The 23,030-nt window shown below is 39.7% G+C and overlaps 1 protein-coding gene across 6 annotated transcripts in view; it reads right to left on the bottom strand.

Moving 5' to 3' along the window:
- rxraa (retinoid X receptor, alpha a) overlaps nucleotides 1–23,030 on the bottom strand; it is a 106,331-nt gene that overhangs the window by 5,316 nt on the left and 77,985 nt on the right. For 4 of the 6 annotated variants that reach the window (XM_039615248.1, XM_039615244.1, XM_039615243.1 and 1 more), the window contains 6 exons: nucleotides 20,976–21,155; nucleotides 14,572–14,756; nucleotides 6,308–6,437; nucleotides 4,892–5,024; nucleotides 2,162–2,253; nucleotides 403–508 (listed from right to left, as the gene is read on the bottom strand). In XM_039615248.1, the coding sequence (XP_039471182.1) occupies nucleotides 403–508; nucleotides 2,162–2,253; nucleotides 4,892–5,024; nucleotides 6,308–6,437; nucleotides 14,572–14,756; nucleotides 20,976–21,155 (826 nt within the window). The remainder of the gene's footprint in view (nucleotides 1–402; nucleotides 509–2,161; nucleotides 2,254–4,891; nucleotides 5,025–6,307; nucleotides 6,438–14,571; nucleotides 14,757–20,975; nucleotides 21,156–23,030) is intronic. The other 2 variants (XM_039615246.1, XM_031739045.2) reach the window with 1 other exon arrangement.

The following is a 23,030-nucleotide window of genomic DNA, read 5'->3' on the forward strand; positions in this document are numbered from 1 at the left end:
CCATCCCATTAAAAAAACACAATGAATTAGTATCACATAAATCAAGCTTATACTATAAGTTGATACATCATCTACTGTACCAACAACTAATACGGTCACATTTGGTTTAAAAAATCCAGGAATTCTGTCAATGATTCATATACCAATTCACAACATCCATTTTTAATATACAGTCTATGTCAAAACTGATAACACGGTGAACTCAAAGCTACTGATAAAACACATTTCTTGTGTGGATGTACTTCAAGCTTTTTTCTTTGACTTCTACCTCATGAGAGGCAGACTGGGTTGAGGCTTTAAATATTAATAACGGCTGCAGTAATAAACACACTCGTGCTCTTGATTTTCTCAGCACCGCAAACTGGTAATGTAACAATAAGGGCTCGGTGTTTATGATTTTACCTGCCAGGCTGCTCGGGGTATTTCTGTTTGCAGTAGGCCTCTAAAGACGCGTAGACTTTCTCTCTCAGAGCTTCTACTTCGCCTGGGTTGGACAGACCTTTAGAGTCTGCGGAGAGCGGCAGAAAGAACAAAAAAATTCACTACACCACATGGATAGGCTGTGCTGCTGTTATTTGTACACAACTGGACATTCTTCTTCACTATAAAAAGAAAAAAAAAACCCCAAAGAAGTAAACAAGTAGGTGTGAAAAAGCTTTAAAATCTGCACTTGTGCCCAGTGGAAAAACTAGAATACCTCAATATGGAAAAGCATCTCCACATTCTGGGCTAGTCCAATTAAGACCGCAATTCCCAAGCTGCACTAATTTAAGCTTCACTGGACTCATCTTTGATTAACATTTCTGACGAACAAAGCGCTGTGCAGTTGACAAACAATGAATGTACATTGGTTGTTAATGGCTGGACCAGATCACACAGTGTGGGAAAGAAAAGGACTGAGGGCCATTTTTGCCTTGCTGTTCCCTCCACCCCCACCCCCACCACCGTATGTTTTTTTTCAGTCAGTCTAGTCTTGCAAACCCCTAATTAACAAGGAATCAGGCGGAAAAGTGAACAGGGGCCAGTGGGTCTGGGTATGGCCTGGACAAAATGTGAAACACAGAGGATCAGTGTGTCCGGAGTGAGCAGATCCACAGTGGCCCCAGAGAGATTCAGGGAGCCTCCCTTACTGAGTCACTGAAAACCTGGGTCACATTCATGGGTTAGTTCAGTCCACTTAGATTCCATTTGGATAAGGTTTAAATACAGAACAGCACACTCATAGCAGAAGTGCCTTGGCAAGACACGGGCCTCAATTAAAGAGCGCTTACTCTTTCTTTGGACCTTTGCGGGGGAATGTAGTAAAATTTACACAAGGTTGTCAAATTACAAAATAAATGAGAATTCATCGAGTTCAAGTGAAAATGGTGCTTTTTTGAAGTCTTGAGAGAATCAAGGTCAACTCAAAGAGATAGTTTCCATTACAAGCTGAGATACCAGAGCGGAGACATAAGTTATGCACAACGCAACAGCAAGGCCAAGAGTAGCTGGAGTGATCATATGAGATTCAATCAGTCAAAAATTAAAAAAAAGAAAAGAAATTGCACTTCAGGATAATATTCTTCCTTGAATCTAAATACGTTATATTTACTTTTAACAAAAGTCTAGCAGCATTTTGAAACCATTTCCCCAATGTGAAAAGTTGTTCCCACTGGAATTGATTAAAGCCAAATTAAAGCTGAGCCAATGAGGATAAGACACATTTTTCAAGTTCTATTTTAAGCCTGCTGTGGGATAAGGTTTAATAATCAAAGTTGAAGAGTTTGTGTTGACTAAGCGTTACGCTTCAAGTCCTCAATGACTCATATTCTATTCCTGCAATGTCTGTGTTGGCTGATTATAGCTAGAAACGGTAGCAGCACCACGCCACATTGCACAAGATCTTTATACTTTTAATAAAAGTTTCATTTCACTGGAATATGCTAATGTTCAGAAAGCAAAAAAAGACAGTATAAAACAATTGCTCTGAAGGAAGAATTACACAGTGCGGTAGTTTGATGACCCATTTCTCTAAAAGATTTTTAGTCATTTTAGATTACTGAATCTTTTTTTTTTTTGGTTTAAATGAAAGTTGAAACTAAAAAAAGAGAAAAAAAGAAACAGGAGTTTGCATTGTACAAACAGCAAATGAAAGCTTTTATATAATATACACAATGGTTACCTGGGTTGAAAAGGACAATAGCTCGAAGGCACCCCAGTTCTGTCTTATCCATCTGCATGTCCCTCATCTTTGACACCAGCTCTGTCAGCACTCTGCACAAAAGCAACAGGAGACAGTCAGAGATGCTACTCAGGTTAAAATACTATGTCAAGAATATTTAATTCTTGGCTAATAGACAATATTTGTGTAAAATGAAACTAAACCAGTGGCAGAAAATTAAAGATCACACTTAACTGGATTTTTTTTTTTTGTGCAAATGACACACTATTCTTGACTGGTGCATTGCAAATACGGTTTTAACCACTTTCAAGTTTGCCTCTATTTAAAAACACATGCACACAAGCTTACTCTGAGCCCACACTGGCACAGTTAGATCAGTGGAAAAGTTTACAGCCCTGCAAAGTAATTATATTTAGTACATGGTTTTCATAAAATGAAAGCCGCAGAGTAAACACAAGCTGTAATCTAACACCAGTGCTCCCACTGTCTGTGTGTGACATCACGGGTGGGAGTGGTGGCGTGTGGAGTCGCTCGAACTCCTCACCCCACTTTGACTCGGTCACACCCTCTCCCTGGCACTCTTTATTTTCCCTCTCACTCCGTTTCTTTCTGCTCCTCGCGCCTGGATAGTAAAGTCAATTGTGGCTCTTAGCTCATTCTAATTCAATTTGCTCTAAGGAGGAACAACAGAGCTTAAAAAAGAGAGAGAGAGAGGGAGAGAGAGAAAAAAGGGACTCAAGCGTTTAAGTTGATCAGTCTCTTCATTTGTATGGAGAAGAGACAGTGGACCAGATAAAGAAACATTATCAGTTCTCTGCATCTTAATGCTTGCCACAGTTAATAAAGAGATGGAATATGTCCTGTGGCTGTGAACGTTGATGACTGAGCACACAGGCTGCTGATCAGAGGCGCAAGAAGGGAGACACAAAGAAAGTACTCAAAGTTTGACTGCGGCTTGACTGAGTCTGATGACAGCACGTGCAGCTGCAAATTCTCTGCTGACTCCAAAACTGTGCAAGGAAACATGCGCTTCATTTGCAGTTTTTAATTTTCAAAATATAATAACAATCCATGACCAGAACTGTTCAAGAGTAATGTGGTTTAAAAAAATATATATTTACAAAAAATCCCAAACCAAAACAAACAAAATGTAATATATATTTTGCTTATACTTTTGACAAACTTTCATAAGGGTGGCTCCTGCATTCAGCTGCGCTGTGACTCTATGGTGCATGGATTGTCTATATAAGATATAAGAGGTTCTGTGTGACCCCTGTTGTGTACAGGCGTAAATATTTTATATATTGGAGTCAATCAATTGTGCCTGTGCTGCTTGGTTTTCTGTAAAGCCCACCTGCGGTTTCCACTATTCTTCATTTTGTGTAATATTTCATTGTTTCGATTAAATATTACATGAAATATGCTACAAGGGCTGGACGTTTAATTGAATTTTAATCTCGATCAGAATTTTGTCTTCCCACAATTAAAATAAACACAACTGGGTGACATTTAAAATGCATACTCTGCCAATATAAAACGCAAAGCAAAAGCAATTTAGGCGCTGTCTAAATCAGCACTTGATCATGTGTCTGTGTTTGCCAATCACAGCTGGTCCCTGCAGCACAAAGCTTGAAGTTGGACTAAAAGACAAATATACAACAAAAATCCAATGTCTGGCACAGCAGAAAGCAAGGAGCTTGTCTCTTGAATTGGATCAACATCCGTTATTTGGATTTAGGGCAAGTGATGTTAAGAACAAATCATAATGGAAGAATGCTGTGAAAGAGCAACTAGCTTTTCAACCAACTGAAAATACGCCACAAACTGCAGTATAATTAATGAATTAAGGGCAAGAAAAACAACTGCCAATGTAAATTGTCCAAGTGCCAATTAAAGGGAGCCTGTACGACACAAGAGCGTGTACATCCAGCTCACAAAGATGCACTGGAATTGTTACAGTTATTATTCCAAATTGGCAATATTTGTGCTGTATCAAAACCTCATGGGATTTCACAGCTGGCAAAGACTTTGCTCTGAGTTTTAGTCTGAGTTTCTAATGCTAACGTGTTATGAGTAGAGAGACTGACCGATACACTGATGAGCCGATATTATTGGCTGATATTACTCATTTGCCATTATATTGATATCAGTGTTTTTAAACAGCCGATAAATAAAAATTTTAAAATATATGAAGAAACGGGAGAACAAACTATGCAGCATCAATCTCGTAACCATGTTACGCGATTGATGCTGCATAGTTTGTCCACCAGGGAGCCCTCTAAAACTTCTCTAATGCAATGTGTTTAGACTGCCAAAACATAGTAATCAGCTGATTTGACAAAAGTTGGGCAGAGAATAAACGACTAATCCAAATGTTTTTGTAACAATGAAACAAGTTTATTTTTAAATTTCTACAACATCTTAGTAAGGACTTATAAATAAATACACCTAACAAATGTTTTGTGGCCCTCGATGTTAAAAAAAATATCGGCCGATACTAAATATGAGTATTGGTAAGACTCTAATACTTTTAACTCTTTAACTTTTTTTAACTTAAAAAATAGGCCGCCTTTATAAATGACAATATTATCAAAGCACTACTTTCAGGTTGCATTACATGCTACTCGAGCACACCTTTAGCAAGTGCTACCTAATATATTATTTATAAAAGTTTTTGGTGCAGTTTCTACATGAATTTAGATGTCACTAAGCCCAAGAAAATTTAGTAACCTGTCAAAGATGGCTCCCACTCCGGCACTGTGGGCGCTGTTGCGGTGAACGTGCAGCCCTGTTGCCAGCAGAATCCCGTCTTTAACCGCTATCGAACGGTGCGAAAATGATGCAATGAGGAGCTCGTTCCAACCTGAGAAAGAGATGAAGAGAGGGACTGAGAAAAAAAGTATGAGAAATAAAACCACTCACACGTATACACTCCGAAATCCCCAGTACAAAAGTTCACACAGCATTCGAGCAAAATGAAACTGACAACAAAGGAGGGAATTCCAATGAATCAATTAAGCTGCGCACTAAAAGCATGCAGCTTTCTCAAGCACAGGCATCAGGTTATTACTAAGACATTTGAATCATGCTTTCTAAAGAGACAAGCGTGTAAAAGGGATGAACTGCGCCTGCCATCGCAATAAAGACGACAGGCTTGATGTGCCAAAGCAGGGGGCTCGACACGGAGCGCCGAAGACACAAGACGCTGCCTTTTGAGTGACAGGGCTCCTTTAACTGTTCTGCCTGGCAACACTCGCCTCTTCTCCCCAGAGTTGAGTTGGGTATGAGAGGAGCCGGGATGCTTTTATCTGTGATACAGCAGAACTAAAGCGGTTATTTATAGAAAACCTGAGAGCAGAGACGAGCGTTGCCGAATAATGTCTCTCTCTCCGCTTTGCTGAAGTCTCTCCATCTTTTTATATGTGCAAAGGATAAGAATGATGGGAGGATTTATTTATTTTATTTGTTTTTTTTAGGGTAAGGGATGGGTGCGTTATAGCATTTTTTTTTTCCTGGAGGAGGATTTAGAAAATAATGGTGTAATTTAGAGTGACAGGCAAGCAACAAGGGCAATGTGTTGGGAGAACCCAAAAGACCTTCCTGCATGTGACATTAGTGACTGTAGCAGAAGTGACAGATGATTCACTCTCCGTTTTACATCGCTGCTTCTGTGATGCTTGCTTTTCCTCATACAGCAGATGCATGAAGAGACTCTGGGTCTGTCTCTTGCGTCAGTCACATGACCGAGAGGTATCCAAGGTTATGGCCAGAGTAGTTTAGTGTTCTCTTTTTTTTATTAATGTTCATGGGCATCTGTTGTATCTACAAATGTGACTTATTTAACAATGAAAACAATGTCCTGTGATTCTGTTATTTTTATTCTTGTTTTGTTTAACCCTTGTTATTTCAAACAACAGTAGATAGCAATTACTTGCCTTTTTAATACACAGTCAGTGGGCATAATACAATACGTCTTACACTGAGTAATCAGTGGTTTGTTGAACCAGCAAATTTGATTAAATTTATTCATATAACAATGACCATTGTTTCCAACCCATATCCTGTTAATTATATATCATCACTGCCAATCACTGCAAATTGTTTGCTGGTTAGTTCATGCAAAATACTTAAGTCAGCTCGACAGACCTGCTCGTAGAAGGATGACCTGGTCGTCCAGCGGCAGCTCAGAGAAGTGGGGGATTCTTTTGGCCCACTCAACCAGGGTAAAAAGTTGTTTGTCAGCTGCTTGACAGATATTTGTCACTGGGTCGTTGGGCTGCACGGGACGAGAGACAAAGATAGAACAGGTTAAAAAAAAGTCAGAAAATCAACTACTGTGTGAATTAAATAAGATTGAAATTTTAGCTTTGTGTCTTTTGGCTGAGAGCCTTGTGCTAGGGCATAATTAAGCTACAGTGCTATGAAAACGTATTTCCCCTCCCTTCCTGATGTCTTAGTTCTTTTGCATATTTCTCACACTTGCTACCAATGGTGGTCCACCCAGGTATTAGGGTTTAGGGGGCAATTACTTTTTCACATGGTGCAAGGAAGGTTTTGATTTCCTTAACCTTTTAAAGCCAAGCGTATCGTATTTGATACATGTGTTTTTGTGAGTTTTTGAGACTTCTATATCATCAGCGTGACTTTTTTTACCCTATAAAATATAAATGGCATAACGCATTTTTAATGACTAAATTGCAAAAATATGGCTAATGTAGCAAATGTAATACAAATTAAAACTCATACATATGCAGATTAAAATTTGATATATTTTTATATATATTTATATATAAAAATATATCAAATATTTTTATATATATTTATATAGAGAGATTTCTGGCAGTTATTTCATGGTTCAGGTTTTAAAGGGTTAGTAAATTTAAAATATTGATTTTAAAACTCCATTTGTATTTACTCAGTATATCTTTGTCTAATATTAAAATTTGTGTTATGATCTGTAACATGTAACTGTGACAAAAGTGCGAAAAAATAAGAAATCAGTAAGGGGCTTTTTTTCATGGCACTGTACCTATAACTACGTAATCACACACACACTGACACCAACATGAGTGCCCGCCGTGAATAATATCTTCTAAAGAGGAGCAAGTGCAGCGAAAAAACAAACAGTGATTCTGTCTCAGCTTGTGGAGGAAATACCTGCAGAGAGCTGCCAGTGAAAAAACAACTTTCGCTGAGCTGACTCTTTCTTTGGGGACCTTTTAGCCAAAACACAAATCAGCCTCTCTGACAGCTAGTAGAGCTCAAGAGGCCCTCGAGAGGCTCCACTGACACTTTACTTCAGAGCAAGTGGTTAGGAGCTCAAAGGGGACTTTATCACGGCACCAGGAACGGCTTTGTAAAATGTTAAACCAACGTGCTCACAGTAGTGCTTCTAATAATGATTGTGTAACTATGCTGATAATCATGTGACCAAATTCAACTACCAAGAAACCTTCTGTTGTATTGTCTGCTGAAAGAAGCTGACATAATATAAAAATTTCACAAAATGTTCTAAGCTTTAAAACATATTTTGGAAAAAGATAAAACAACTGTGTTTCATGAATTAAGCAAACTGTTCTAGAAACTGCTGGCTAATACATGTTACAGTATATGTTACTATTCTTTCTGTGAAATAACAGTTTTCTTTTGAGTCCTAAATTATTAAATAAAAGTCATGTGAAAAAGAAAGTTTTCATAGGAGTCCTGTGAAAACTAAGTACACCCTATAATTCCCTAGCTTGTAGAACCACCTTAGGCAGAAATTACTTGAAGTAATCATTTTCTATATAACTGTATCGGCCTCTCAACATCATCATGGATGAATTTGGGTCCTCTCTTCACTACGTTGCTTCAGTTCATTAAGAGCATTTGTTTATGCACAGCTCTCTTTAGGTCCCACCACAATATTTCAGTTGGGTTGATATCAGATTTGTGGGCCAATTCAGCAATTGAAATCTTTTCTTTTTCAGCCAATCTGTTGTGGTCTTGTTGCTGGCCAGTTATATACGGCCAAATTTTGGTCATATAACTGGAAGCTTTAGCAGTCGGACAAATGGCCTCACATTTCATCGAGAGTTCATCGTTGACCCAATGACAGAAAGGTCCCCAGGTCAAATCATCATCCCTCCACTTCTTTTCTTGACAGTTGGTATGAGGTGTTGTGTTTGGTTTTCACCAAATGTGATGCCGTGCATTATGGCCAAACATCTCTGTCCAAATGACATTGCTTGGGGTTTTCGTCTCGTGGTTTGTTCAATTGCAGCCATTCTGTCATGTTCTTTGAAGAGTGAAGAGGCCATACTTGTCGGGCTTTTGTTGTGAACTTCAACATTTAGCACGCTAACTGAGGCCTGTCTGAGATTTTTGTGCAGTGCATCATCTGTCCTTGGGGTGATTTTGCTGGGACGTCTGCTCCCCACTGGGAAGACTGTGGTATTCTGTTAACATGCACCTGAAAGCTCCAGACCGGCAAACTGCCAAAACTGCTTTTATAGAAGTTGTCATAGCTGCACTGAAAGCAAATAAAAACTTGTCCATTGATAGACAACGCAGCAGACAAAATTTAATTCCTGAAAACAAACGTTTCCCGCTCACCAAAAAAATGAAGGGAAAAGTATGTGTGCACCTTTTTAGCTTTAGTCAACAAAATAATGGTATGAGCCTAAATAAATGCATTTCTTTTATTTAGAGCTTATTTTTTAACATACAAACTGAAGTTGAGGTGAAAACAAAGCCAGATTTGATCCTTGTCTGGTAATGTATATCTAATGATAAGTGTGTCCTTTATAGAAGAAGACAACTTCTGCATGCAATGAATGCAAAATTGCAAAGACAAGGACTTGTTCTCCTTAACTGTCCTGTCACATTTGATTCAAAAGTATTGTTCTTTGACCCTTGGGGAGTAGCGGTAGAATACTAATGCAATGCATACATGCTCCATGACTAACTCAGTAAACTGTAACTCCATCTGGGCTTTGGGTTAAAAAAATCCACAACAATACTGCCATTCTCTGACAAGTAATTCACAGCCATCCCAAGAGTACATATGCTACTCCTGATATGCGTATGTGTAAACAAAGGCTTTGTGAACATGCTTTTTGTGCATAATTTTAAATCAAGTCAGCATCCCTAAATTCTAAGTAGTTCCACATGAACTCGCCCTCTGACAAAAACAGTTAGCAACTTCTCCCCAACTTCTCCTCCAAATCCCACAGATCGATGCTAAAAGCTAGGAGGATCCTGACATCAACTGCAGCTCTCCAGAGAAGATTAGCTCAAGATGAAGGAGAAAATATCTCTTCACTCACATTCTCCTTTTATAAAACACAGGGCAAAGACTATCCCATCCTCTCCACTACATTCCCTCCCTGCGGTGTGAAACTAACACTGACTGCAGAGCATCACAGATACGTAGCTCAAATCTGAAAAACTTAAACCAGACACAAAGCCTACACTGTTTTGAAAACTGTAAGTCATCTTGGTTTTTTTTTCTTCAGGGAGAGAAAGAAAACAGGCACCTTATGAATATTTCAGCATCTGATCTCCGTGGGAGATGTGGACGCCGCAGCTCAGTACGACAGTTTTCGTGAACTGCGCTTCCTCCCCAAAACATAAACAGATCCGGTTAATTCATTCCAAAGGGCACAGCCCAGCAAAAAACAAATAAAAACCAAAGGGGGCTTGAGTGTGCGCCACAATTGAGCCACCGCTCCCCATAAGAATACAAGTCCCAGGGTTCTCGTTAAACATGGCAAGCCTTATGAATGTTGCATGGCTATCTTAGCTGTGTTTACACTGACCTGGTTTCTTTGTCACCGTCTGAGAAGATGACGAGGAGAGGAGCTTACAACTTCCTCAAACAATTCTCGGGCATTACATCTACTGTACCTACTGTTCAAACCAAAGAGAGGACTTTGGGATGTTATCAGCCCCTGACCCATGAAAGAATAACATTAACCTCTATTGTTATAAAATGAAAAAAAAAAAAATCCAAATAAAATTATCTCACAGGTCAGGTAGAAAGACTACTTCTTTTTCTTCTACTTTGGAGATTAATGGCAAAAAATGTGGAGGAAAAACAGCAAGAACACCAAAAAACCACCTGACACAGAGACTAAGGACATAAACGTACATTTACGGGGTTTTTTTCTTGGGGGGGGGGGGTGTTAGCTTATTTAGGCATAGTTTTTTTATACGTCTGCCACAAATGAAACTGTCTTCAATCCAGGCAAATCAAAGTGTTTATACCAAGACACCTTCCACCGTTGCGGTCCATTACTCCAGCAACTTGCATTCTTCCCTATGAAATTTTCATGGGGAGACGAAAGATTTACCCTTCAGTCTTTCATTATTGTGCTTGAACCACACTGTACTAGAGTAACAACAGAGAGAAAATTGGGTACTCACACAGATCAGTATAAAAATGAATTACTCAAGTGTCCCACTTTTTTTTTGATTTAAAAAATCAACAAAAAAGCCTTTCTTCATATGTCATAATTATAGTTAACGGAAAGACAAGAACTTTAATAAAAATTCTCCATAAAGTAATTCAAATATAGTAGAAATAACAGCAAGAAATGACACAAAAAAGAAGGAAAATGGGATGTATAAAATGGAAGTAAACAAACACCCTAAGGATTAGTGAATGATAACATTTTCCCCTCTGCCCTTCCTACTTAGAAGAAGACCTCTCTCTCACTGACTAAAGGCATATTACTAACGACTGTTTAACTCCTGTTCTAGGTCAGCATGAGATAAACACACTTTATTCAGCTTGGCCAGACCCAGACCATTAGACAGTGGTGGTGGCCTATTCATGGTGTACACTCATGACCCAGGTCCTGTGATTAATTACAACATGGAGCACTGGTTCTCAATGGAGACCTGGCAGGGGGGAGGCAGGGGAACAGCATTTGGACAGCAGAGGAGTCCTTGTGGTCAGGACAGAATGCATGCCAAGCCTCTGCCAACATTGCAGGCTTCACTTCAATTAAAGGCTCCGCTCACTCAAATCAAAAAGCAAAATTATATTTCATTTTTTATTCCTCGCCATATCCAGCTATACTTAATGTCCTGGTTTAGGGTTTAGGCTTTATATGCAGTAGTGGCTAAGAATTTTAAATGCCCACCACAGTCCAGGCCACCAATACTTGGTTGGTGGACAAACTGAGTGACACCAATTGTTGCTAGGCATCTCCTACCAATAGCCTGGAATCCAGTTCACCTTTGTGAGGTTTTCTGCTGCTTTCATCATCATGAAGAAGCCCTGTGCCACATATATCTTACAGTAGCTTGGTAACATTAAGTGCAAACACAGCTAACATTATGAAAGATTTTTTATGGTTGAAGATAATTAAAGAACAACTTTTTTTTCTTCTTCTGGCAACAGTGTTTAGCCTTGTTAGACTCTGTTACACTTTATCTTTTTGCTAAGCCCATTGACTAGTATGATGACTTTGCCTCTGGGGGCAATGGGGGATTTTTCACGGCTTCCAGCGTGAGGATATTGGACTCTCTGTTCTATTAGCCACTCACTGCTCATGAGAGCAGATTAATTTAATTCAGCTGATAAATATTTAAATCTCTGACAATATCTAATATTCGCGAGATTGTATTTCGATAAATACGTTTCCTCTGTCTTGCTTTCAATGCAGACATTTAATTTCCATGCATCGATTAAACTTCGGCTACAAACAGACAACAAAAAGAAACCAAAGAGCTCTTGACCCTTGATGACCCTGAATATCTGTGTATTTAAGAGGCAGATATCCGTTTGTAGCTTTGAAGGTAAAGCAAGTCGACTACCAATCAGAAGGTTAGTGGTTTCTCCAGCTCCTTCACTTCACATGACCAAAGTGTCCTTGGGCAGAATACTGAATCCCAAATTGCCTTTGATACATTCATCAGTGTAATGCATTACATTTAATTTTTAAAACTATTTTCAGCATATTCATATGATTCCAATGTGATTTTGCTCAGGAGTTGGCAAAGAATACATTTAAAGCAAGCCTTTAAACACTTTCAGTGCAGTTTTCTAATCTGTTCTGGAGGCCCTTAGAAATCTTCCTCTTGGTGTTGGGCAGGCAGCGGGCATCGAGGGACCCAGCGTGGCAGAGCCCAAACACTCAGTGCATTAGTATGTCTGAGCTGCTAGCCGCTCCCCCATGAATCCCTACTCCTCCTTCCTCTCCCTATAATGCCAACGCTCATCTCCTACATTTCCATCTGGCCCCCCGAAAATAGCTCCCATTTACTCACATAACAGCCTTCACATTTCTACCTTTACTTCACAAGACATTTCCTTCCCCCGAAGCAGATGAATCCCAGAAGAAGTCCCCTCTCTCCCCCTCCCTCATTTACTCTCCCATCTCTCCCCCCTCCCCGCCTCCTTTGGTAGGCTTCTGCACAGCTCCTCTGTTTCCCATGTTCCAGCAGAATTCCTGAGAAAGCTGAGGCTTTGTGGTATGCTTTCAGGAACAGTCTGTCTGTTGCATTATTCATCACTCTTAGTCTCCACTGTGTCAAAGACAGCCCACAGTGCCCAGCTGATACTAAGGGGCATATATGAGGAAACACACAGCTGAGTGAAGGAGCTAATAGACCAGGTAAGCTAGTTCCTTAGTCCACAAGCTGTAACCTAAAAAGCCCCAAAGGAGATAACAAAGGTATTTATATCTGATATTCAGTAACATCTCTACCATCAGGCAGCAGGTAGATGACAAAAACAGCCGCAAGCTTTAAAAAACATGGAACTAAAATATTTAATTTATCTAAAACATGGCTGATGTGAAACATTACTACAGCAAGCATATCCACATGCAGGCAAATCTGACTTGACTTATACGTTTGGCACTCTTCACTGCAGAACTGAAATACATGAAGCACTCACACATGGAAAGAATTAAAACAACTTGTGGACAATGGTGGAGCAGCTCCAGTGAGTCTTTTGAAGCATAAATTTCTAAAATATAACTCATAAGCCATAAATCTAAAAGTGAACAGCTCTTTTATACTAACTGCAAACCACTACATTTAGTATTTAGCATGCATATGCAGAGATTTTAAGTTGCCTTTTAACTGCAATTCATTGTATTTACTGTCCAATACCTAGGAGTTCCTAAGTGAAAGCTGTTGGGAAGCTTTCACATTTAAGAAAATGACAGAAGAATGAAAGAAGTCGGAACAGAGATGTTGTGTTTTTCAAGCTTCCAGTCAATTTGTTGAAAACAAACTAAATTGTGAAAAATACTGAGACTGACACAGTGTTAAGCAATAAATGCAATAAAAAAAGACATTTTCACACCTATTTAAACAGTAGAGAAGATCTGTAAATGAATCAACCTGTGCTTAATGTTAAGGCATTTTTTAATGACAACTAATTTCCAGCTAATCAGAAATTAATACTTAAGTATGACTGGTATCACTGGTATTACAATGGTGCATATCACGAATTCTTACAGTGGAATCCAATCAAAATTGCCAGGGGGTCAACAAAATAACTTAAATAAATTAGGAAAATGTATTATATCACTAAACAGTGCACGACTGGATGGGTCTCGCTTATTCAAAGAAAACAAGCCTATGGTGTCTATTAACACACACAAGTTGGCTTTGGACCAAGAGAAACTCTGATATGATTGTGACACATCAATCTTTCATGAACTCACTCACTTTAGCCAGACTGCAACAAACCCTTCCTCCTGCTACTGCTTAGTTTGGATAATGCCTTGATTATATTCCATTGCTGACATGGACGCATATAGCTGGAAACGGTCGAGTAGTTATATTTGTTATATTTCTTTCAAGTCCACCGCCTGGGGCACATGAATAGTTGGTGCACTGTAAACTAAGTTCTCAGCAGAAAAGTCCATCAGGTCACAAAAAATAGACGGGCACTCGGATGTCCGTACGGACCCTCACGGTCACGTCCGATGATCAAATTTCTGGCACTTGGACACAAGTGGAACCGAGCAGACTCACAGACATGGAAAGCATAATAAAGGTTTAATCGGTGAGGAAGGAGAAATATTTGAATAAGTTCACATCCTCAAGTTGCGATGAACCCAAACCAGTTAAACTGAGAGATTATTCAATCTGGACATTTGAATGAGTTTGGTTTTCTTGAGAACAAGATTAGAATACTGAATGTCTTCAGGTGATCGTGACTGAAGCTGTGAAGCCAGCCAAGATGAAACAGTTGACAGATAATCATCCTGTCAAGTGAGTAAAATACTGAAAACGAGAAAAGAACTCAAAACAGTAACCATGTATCAAATAGAGGGACTAAATAGGTGGAAAAACTGACCCACCATCCAAAGTAAGTCTAGATAAATCACTGTGTGTGCTCCTATGAGTGTAAATATATACACAAAATCATATAATCTGAATCTGCATTACACAAAAAAACTCACCGAGTTTGATGGCACACCGAGGTTGGTCTCGATGTAGGTCTCGGTTTTAGGTTCTACTGCTTCCTCGGCTTCCAGGATCTTCTCCACGGGCATGTCCTCGTTGGCGCAGCTGGTAGACTCCACCTCGTTCTCATTTTTGTCCTTGGCTCGCTGGCGCTCCTCCTGAACGGCTGCATGTAACAAAACTGGTTTCGGTCACTACTGCTGTTTTACAAGGTCAGTATGTGATCAAAAACACACATTGAAAGAAAGAAAAATGCAAGCTAATAGGGTTTCAACTGTGAAGCTTAGCAGCTGTTTTGGTTCACATTCACAGTTTGGTTCAATGTGATAAATAAACTGTGCACCGCAGGTCCTGCAACTAGTGAACAAACATCTAGCCTGAGTCTGTTTTCAGTGCTGAATCTTCCCCTTTGATTAATCACTTGAATTCTTGCTGCGTTTGTGAGAATAATTGTCCACATTCGGCTCTACATCGGTAGTGAACTAAATACATATCTGGTGCTTGTTCATGGCTGCTTGTGCTTGCCTGAGTGTGTAATTTAGTGTTCGACATTAAGTGCATCTTGGTAAGCAACTGAATAGTTCATAACTCCGAATGTACTATGCCAGCAAAAACATAGCCGAGAGAGTTCAATCATCAATAATTGCTTCAGCAGTGAGGATGGAAAACAGAAAGACCTTGGGTCTGCATTATGCACAACAAAGCAGCATGGAAATGTCCAAGGACACCTTCCAGTTTCCTTATCAAAGATAAGTCTTCTTTACGTAGTGCTCACTGACATACACAGATCATTTCTAGATGTATAAATAACATTTGGCCTGTCACTCTTTTGTTACACCATGAATGGAAGCCAGAACATCTTAAAAAAAAAGAAAAAGTCTCAGCACAAATCAATGAAGACTTTGTCGTGTCTAAAAACACATTCAAATGCAACCGTGCTGGTTCTGTCATCCCATTGGCTTGGCAAGCAGACACAGGAAATGGTTTGTGTGCCGAGCAGACACAGAGACTCACTGCGGCCGAGGCAAGAGAAACCGCACCTCCACCCTCAAGTGCAAATGAAAAAGACGCATGTCTGTGTGTTTTCCGTCTTTTCAAAAGGCTGTAATTCACTTAATTCAAAACACCACCGAAAAAAGTACTGTGGCTTTTTTATATGTTTTTCTTCCAGCCATGGATTAATAAAAAGCTCTTGACATAATGTGTTGTGTGATAAAGGGCTGTTGGAAATTTAAAGTCAGCATGCAGGTTTATATACACACACCTGGAGAGCTGCACTGCCACACACACACACACACACAGATATATACACTATCGCACACAATGGGGTTTCAGATCTGACTGAAGATCTGTCTTCTTGAGTTTCCCTTACTCTGGTTTCTATTCCAAGTCCCGAATCAGAGAGGCCGTGGTCTTGTTGTGGGGGGAAAGGAAAGCAGGGGTTGTTAGAGGAGGAGAGGGAAAGAGGCCCCACTTTAGAGGAACTGCTGTCTGGCAGTGGAGGTCAGCTCAAGGGTAGAATACTTGTGTTGGAGTCAGGGAGAGGTGAGGAGGGCTGAAATCATGTTAGCTTTATTCTCCCCTCCTCCTCCTCTACTCTCCTGACTGGGAGAGCATAAATTCATTTAATCCTGTTTTTCTGTGGATTCGCTCAGCCTTTTGGGCTACTGTTGCCGTGTTCTCCAACCACAGCCCCGGGCTGCACGGGGAGGCTTAGGCAGCATTGCAAGTGAGGCAGAAGGCAGTAAATGATAATATCCTTGAAAGGGGTAAAGAGCCCAACAATGACATAAATAAAAACAAGAGGGAGGAGATGGGAGGCCAAGTAAAGGTCAGGAAAAAATGGCCTTAGATAGAATATCCTCCAAAATATACCGATGAAAAGAAGAAACCTATTCTCCTCATTAACTGCGTTTTCTTCAGTAACCACCCACAGACACCTGGTTAACACATGCTGCTGTTTTTGCATCCTTAGATCTCTTAGCCATCTCCAAGCATCAAGTAGTGTAATCTATGCACTCTTTTCAGTAAACATGGTTGCCCTGATGAAGAAAGGCAGTGACTGACTTGTTCAACGTGCAAAAGAGTGCTTAACAGCACCGCTGAAAGGGCTAATATTTTTAACACCTAGATGGAGTGTTAAAATTCACACCTCACAGAATGTTTTTCTTCCCCTCAGACAACAAAACCATTTTCAACCCCACTGTAAGCATTCCCTGGAGACGCTTTACTGTGCTGCTCCATAATGAATTACAAAAGCTATCTGTCAATTCAATGTTCACGTTGTGTTGCTGGGTTTCTTGAACTGCTTTGAGCCAATATAGCCATATTAAAAAAAGAAGAAGAAGAAGCTGAAGATGACATGAGAACTTGATATAAAAACAAGTGCATGGGTGAGGTTTTCTCATAAGCAGACACATGTTTCAAGATGTGCCATTAATCTATTTCCAAAAAAGAAATGGAAAAAAAGGCAAAGTTAAGAACTGGTAAAATAGAGGGAATAAAGTGTAGCACACAAACGGATCATCAAAATGATTCTCCTTTGAGCAAGGACGATTACAGGCAATGAAGCAGAACCCAGAGTACCCAGGTTCACCCCAAAGTCAAGATAAGTCAGGTTAAAACCTGCAGCCAAAAAATCCATTGGTTTGAAGTGCAACCAAATCCCAGAATCTCAATGAGAACTGAAGAGTCAGAATTTGAAAGACTTGGCTCCAACTGAAGTCAGTATGTGCAGGAAAAACTGAAGCTTGGTTGAGGCTGATTGGAGTTTTAAGGGATGTGTTTCTTTAAGGCTACGTCCACACTAGCCTGGATAAATTTGAAAACGGCGTTTTTGTCTGAAAACGCTCCACGTCCACACTATTGTTTTCAGTCGTTTTCGCAGAGTTGTGCATCCACATTGAAATGGCTGAAAGTGCTTACGTTCCAGTACTGCGCATGCGTGAAACGCAAGACGATTCGGCCTGCCTCATTTCTGTCTGCCGTTTATTTACTTTCCGGCTCTTTGAAATGTCGCAGCAAAATGTCGAGGAAAAACACCGAGTTTTTTAAATGGACTAAGAATGAGGTGGAGTTGTTGCTGCGAGTAACACAAAAGTACAAAGTTGCAAAAGCGATTAAGAATGAAAGAATTTGAAGAAAAGCTATCTGAAGCATGTACAAATTGATATTAATCTTTAATAGGGATGTCAAAATTGAGCGCAAACAAAACTGCTGTATAATGCCCTCCGCTATCTTGGTTTAACTGGTCACATGACTGCATCACATGACTAAAATGTGTCATCGTTTCGAAAAGTCTCCGGGTTCGCTGTCCACACTGCGACGCAAAAACTGTAAAACTGTAAAACTGTAAAACTGTAACATGTATCCGTTTTGGAGAGCGTTTTCAAAACTGGGTTTTCCTTGACCGAAAACGCCGTCTTAGTGTGGATGGAAGGCCAAAACGGAGAGAAAAAGATGCGTTTTCAAACGAAAACGTATTAGTGTGGACATGGCCTAAGTTGTATTATGTATTTGTTTCGGGTGGTTTTTCTCTTTAACACTCGGAAGTACAAGGCAATTATTATCCAAACACAACGACACCAGATAGTCACGTGAAATTGATTAATTAAGTGTTGTACTTTTGTTTGTGTAATGTGAATATTAAAAGCCCAACAAGGGACGAGGGTTAAACATGAGAAATAGCTAAAAACTCTATGTGCAGCACATCAGTTTCTTGTTCCAATTCAGAACTTGATAGTCTTAATTTCATTGTGTGCTATAACAGCAACAACTTCCATGTGACTGTGAGTCAGTGTTTTTACTGTCATTATTGAATGGATCAGAGAGATTAATAATCATTGCCTTAATATAAGAACTCACAGATGTCAGCAAATCCCTGGAGGGAAATTGCCAAAATTATTGGAATGGACAGGCAAGAAAGTACAAAGAAGTGGAAAATTATGTTTGCTTCAAAAAAATCAACAACAACAAAGAATTGGCACCCAGGAGGGTGGGAAAAAAAGTCTTGGGAGTTTATTTGTTTCTATGGTGGCTGGCACCACATATAAAACACTGGGGCTCGACCACAAGGCAATTAACACCACGGAAATGAAGCATGAATGATGGCAACGGCGTTAGCTACTTACGTTGGTTATGCCGTAAATCCGACAAAGACTGACTGCAGACGTCTAAATCTGTTAGTCTTAAAGACCAACGTGTGATTTAGAAGAAAAAAGGAGATGGAGCTGAAGATTCTGTTTTCAAGAAAAATGGGATTTGCATTTGCACAGACCCAGTCCATGTTAATAGCCTCTGAAAATGGGAGACTATGGAAAAAAATGAGTGTAATTCCTAAACAGGTAAAAGAACACTTTTGTTAAACCTTTTGAATTAAAGCTCAAAGTCTCTGGTCAAAGTCTGCAGTCCCAGTAAAATAAATATCTATTTATGTGTAGGCAATGGTTTCCTTTTAAAATAACATTAACATTGAACAATGACTGAATAATGGTAGAAATTGAATAATGATCTTAAACTGGGTTCGAATAATAGGCCCTATATTTCGTCCCATGTGGCTGATCGAATCTCTGAATGTTTTCCAAAAGGACAGCATTATGTGCACACCATCAGCAGCTTATAACTTTAGGAATGTGGTGCAAATTTTTCATCGTGCTGTGCAATTACAAGACATCATCCAGTTGGAGTACTCTGATTAAACTTCACATATCTTGCAACATAAGTACAGCATCCATCTTTTGCACTGTGTGAAAAATGAGGTGGCTTACAATAACTAGGTAAGCTGTTCCCCACACCACATGTAAATATCCAAAAATCATTAGAAGGAGAAGAAGAAAAAAAAGGATTCCAGGAAATACAGTGGAAACATAAACTCGCATAGTTTCATAGTTTAACCGAGAATGTTTTTCTTCAGTCTACATTGCTGAAGTTGAAGTCTCCGTGTGGATTGCCTGCTCTCACAAACCCTCATTTGGTTTCCACGCACAGCCATGTTTGATTCATGGCGCTGCAACAGATGAATGCATTCTGAAAACTAATGCTGCAAGCAGAAAATTCTTTCATTTGAGATGCAGGGTTTTCTAAAAATTTGATGTGTCTCTAACATATGACGTCAGTTAACCTTGACATCGCTTGCTGGGTGAGATACAGTTGGTCTTTGCAGCTCTGCATCACTTGCCAAGTTTATCAAAGTATTCTGTTTTTTGTTTTCTTTGGCCTATAAGAAGTGGAAACTTTGCAACGAAAAGGAAGGATTATATTTGACATGTCAAAGTATTTTATGTCAACTTCTGGGTTATTTTGAAAGCTCTGTCATTAATGAAGTCGTAGCTTAAATGAGTATTTGTGTGCAGTGTTGAGTGAAATGCATTCCAAAGTAATGTGTTACTATAATGAAATTACATTCTTCAGTAACACAGTAATGTAACGTGCTCTTGTACTAAATTCTATCATTAGATTACTGTTAAAATGACGTTGTTACTAAAAGTTCTTCAGCTATCTACATGGCAGGCAGATAGAAAGGGGGAAACATAAAACATCAAACTTTCTTTTTTTTCCTGTGAACTTGTGCTATAATCAGATCATTTCAGTTTTTGTTTTAGAAGCAGAAAAATGGTGAAGTGGTCTTCAGCTTTTGATGAGTGGAGATGGACATTACTGCATCCAGGAAGGAAACAACAGCTTTGTACTACAAACATAACTTCGGCTCTTTGCAAAAGTCTGCGCAACCAGCATGCTAACGCAAAGCTAGAACCCAGAAATTAATTTGAGTGTGTGCTGACCCCAGCCCAGCAGCCAAGCCCTGAACTTCAACAGGTAACAAAGGCAGTGATGAGCAGTCAGGCTCGCAGCGCTGTAGCTTCCTTTTCAGCCTGTGCATGGTAGAATTAAAGCAGAATCGCTGTGGCAATTGCTTTGAAGTGTCTTTGGGGTGTTTTTCAACTTTGCTTTTTTTTTCCAGCTTTGTGTTCATACATAAATACTGAAAGAAAGATCGTATGTGTGTCCTCATTAGATTAGGGATTTGTTTTGGTGTAGCTTAAGTTATATCGTTAACTATACTGTTAACACATTACTGATGAGTAATGTGAAACTGATATATTGAATAGTGCAACAGTTATGTACTGCACTTTCATTTCAAGTAATGACTCCAATACCGTTTGTGCGCCAGTGTCAAATGCACCAGCAGTTTGAGTGCAAACCAAATTCAGAATACCCCAAAATTCTGGAATCTCAAAATTCGGTATATTTCTACTCACAAAAATGTCAAAAATACATATCATATGGACTTCTGACTGTACTCCTCAGCTACTCACTCCCCCAAAATTGAGCCTTTAAAAAGAAGATTAATAAAGATAAGGAAAGGAAAGTGAGACATTATCCTCAACGGTATGTGCTGTACCTTCTCTCTTCATGCCCATGGCTAAACACTTCTGGTAGCGACAGTATTGACAGCGGTTCCTCTGGCGTTTATCAATGACACAGTCTTTGTTGTCACGACAGGTGTAGGTCAGGTCTTTGCGGACAGTCCTTTTGAAGAAACCCTTGCAGCCCTCGCAGCTGTAGACTCCATAGTGTTTACCTGAGGAAAATGGAAAAGAGATTGTTTGCTTAATTTTAGTTTTTGATCTTTTTTTTGGAAACATAAGGTGACACAGTACACATGGAATTGGCTGAGTTGGCTGCTTTGCTGCTTCTTCATTAGTACACACCAATGACCTTGCCAACTACAACACATTCACGGAATTTGCTGTGACTTCATTAACATGTTATTTACCATTCTGTGGTTACAATAACACAAACAAATACACTGGAAACACTTTGAAAGAACAAAATAAAAATTATGATCACAGACCCTTCTCCTAACCCTTTGGTGGTGAAGGAAAAGGAAAAGAGTGGCTCACTAAAGGGAATATGTGAGGGGGGGGCGTTCTAATATGGTGTCGTCTGACACTGTTTCTAACAGCTCTTTTTTGTTATTTATGACGGATGTAGTCCATTTGGTTTCTCCAGTGTTGATCAAACTGTTTCTTTGTTAGCTCTCTGCTGGGTCAGACCACCAGAGAAGATAAATAAAGCCCCCGAGCACAGCTAAATGAAGCATGACTTGCTATTAAACATTGTTTTGATTTTCCCCCTTGGGTGCACACAGCACCAATGACGCAGGATGACAGTAAAACTGTCCAATGAATTAGATATCCACCTTTATCCAGAGGCTACAAACTTTTCATGGTTATCCCCTGAAAAAATTGAAACACATGGTTATTTGTTGGCAGTGTGGGAAAAAAAGAGATTTAAGACAACTCTACAAAGATGAGTGCTGTGAGAGTCATTTCCACGGGCGAACAGTTAACCCGTGGTTATCTGTTCACCCAGGGTTAATGTTCTTGTGGTTCAGGTGGTTAAGCTAGAAGTTGGCTAAATGATAGCCGATGTTTAAGAAAACTCTGGAGCAACTATTGTTCTTTGAGAAGCCAAAAAGGTTATTTACAATTGTGCAACCTAAAGTGCAACGTGAGAAAGTTTGATTTGGGACAAAAAAAGATTACAGAAATACTAAGGGTGCCAGACTTAAGTGGAATTTTATGCCTTTTCTTGTAACACGTTATATTGACTTTGCTTTATTGTTATCCTTACCATTTTTCAGAGACTAATCAAAAAATAGCCTTAAATGACCATCCACCCATCCACCCACCCATCTATCTGTCCATCCATCCGTCCATCCCTGCTTATCCATGTTTGGGTCACGGGGCCATGAGTCTAACGAGAGACATCCAGGCCTCCTTCTTCCTGGTCCCTGTCTCTGCTCTTCTAGGGAGACTCCAAGGCATTTCCAAGATAGCCGAGAAATGTAATTTGTCTAGTCTCAGGTCTTTCCCAGGGCTTCCTCCTGAACCTCTTACCTCAGACATATCCTAGCCACAATCCCAAAACACCTTAACTGACTCTTTTTCAAGTGGAGGAGTGGCTGGTATACTCTAATTTCTGCCAGTTTGTGCCACAGATGAGGGTAGGAACATAGATCAACTCTCTCTTCACCACAAAACAATAGCTAAAACATCTGCAAGGCTCTAGCTGCTACACCAATCCCCTTCTCAGTTTCCTGCTCCACTCTGCACTTACTCATGAACAAGACTGAAATACTTAAAAGTCCTGCATCACCCTAGTGCGACCTGGAGGTCACTGTCTGATGAAACCAAAAGAACCACATCATCTGCAAAAATTATGACCAGGTAGCACTGTCACAAAGAGTAACACTAGCAGATTCCACGTCCATTCAGGCATGAGTCTGACTTAATGCTAGAAATGTGAAGAAAGCTTTGACAGTGGTTTTACAGGGGCCACATGGCCAGATGTCTAAAATACTATAGGATATCCTAGAGATCCCATACTCCCATGACACTCCCCAAGAGATGCCCCAAGGCATGTGGTCGAATACCTCTTCCAAATGCACTAA

The sequence above is a fragment of the Oreochromis aureus genome, linkage group 7, assembly GCF_013358895.1.
Source record: "Oreochromis aureus strain Israel breed Guangdong linkage group 7, ZZ_aureus, whole genome shotgun sequence".
Lineage (NCBI taxonomy): Eukaryota > Metazoa > Chordata > Actinopteri > Cichliformes > Cichlidae > Oreochromis > Oreochromis aureus.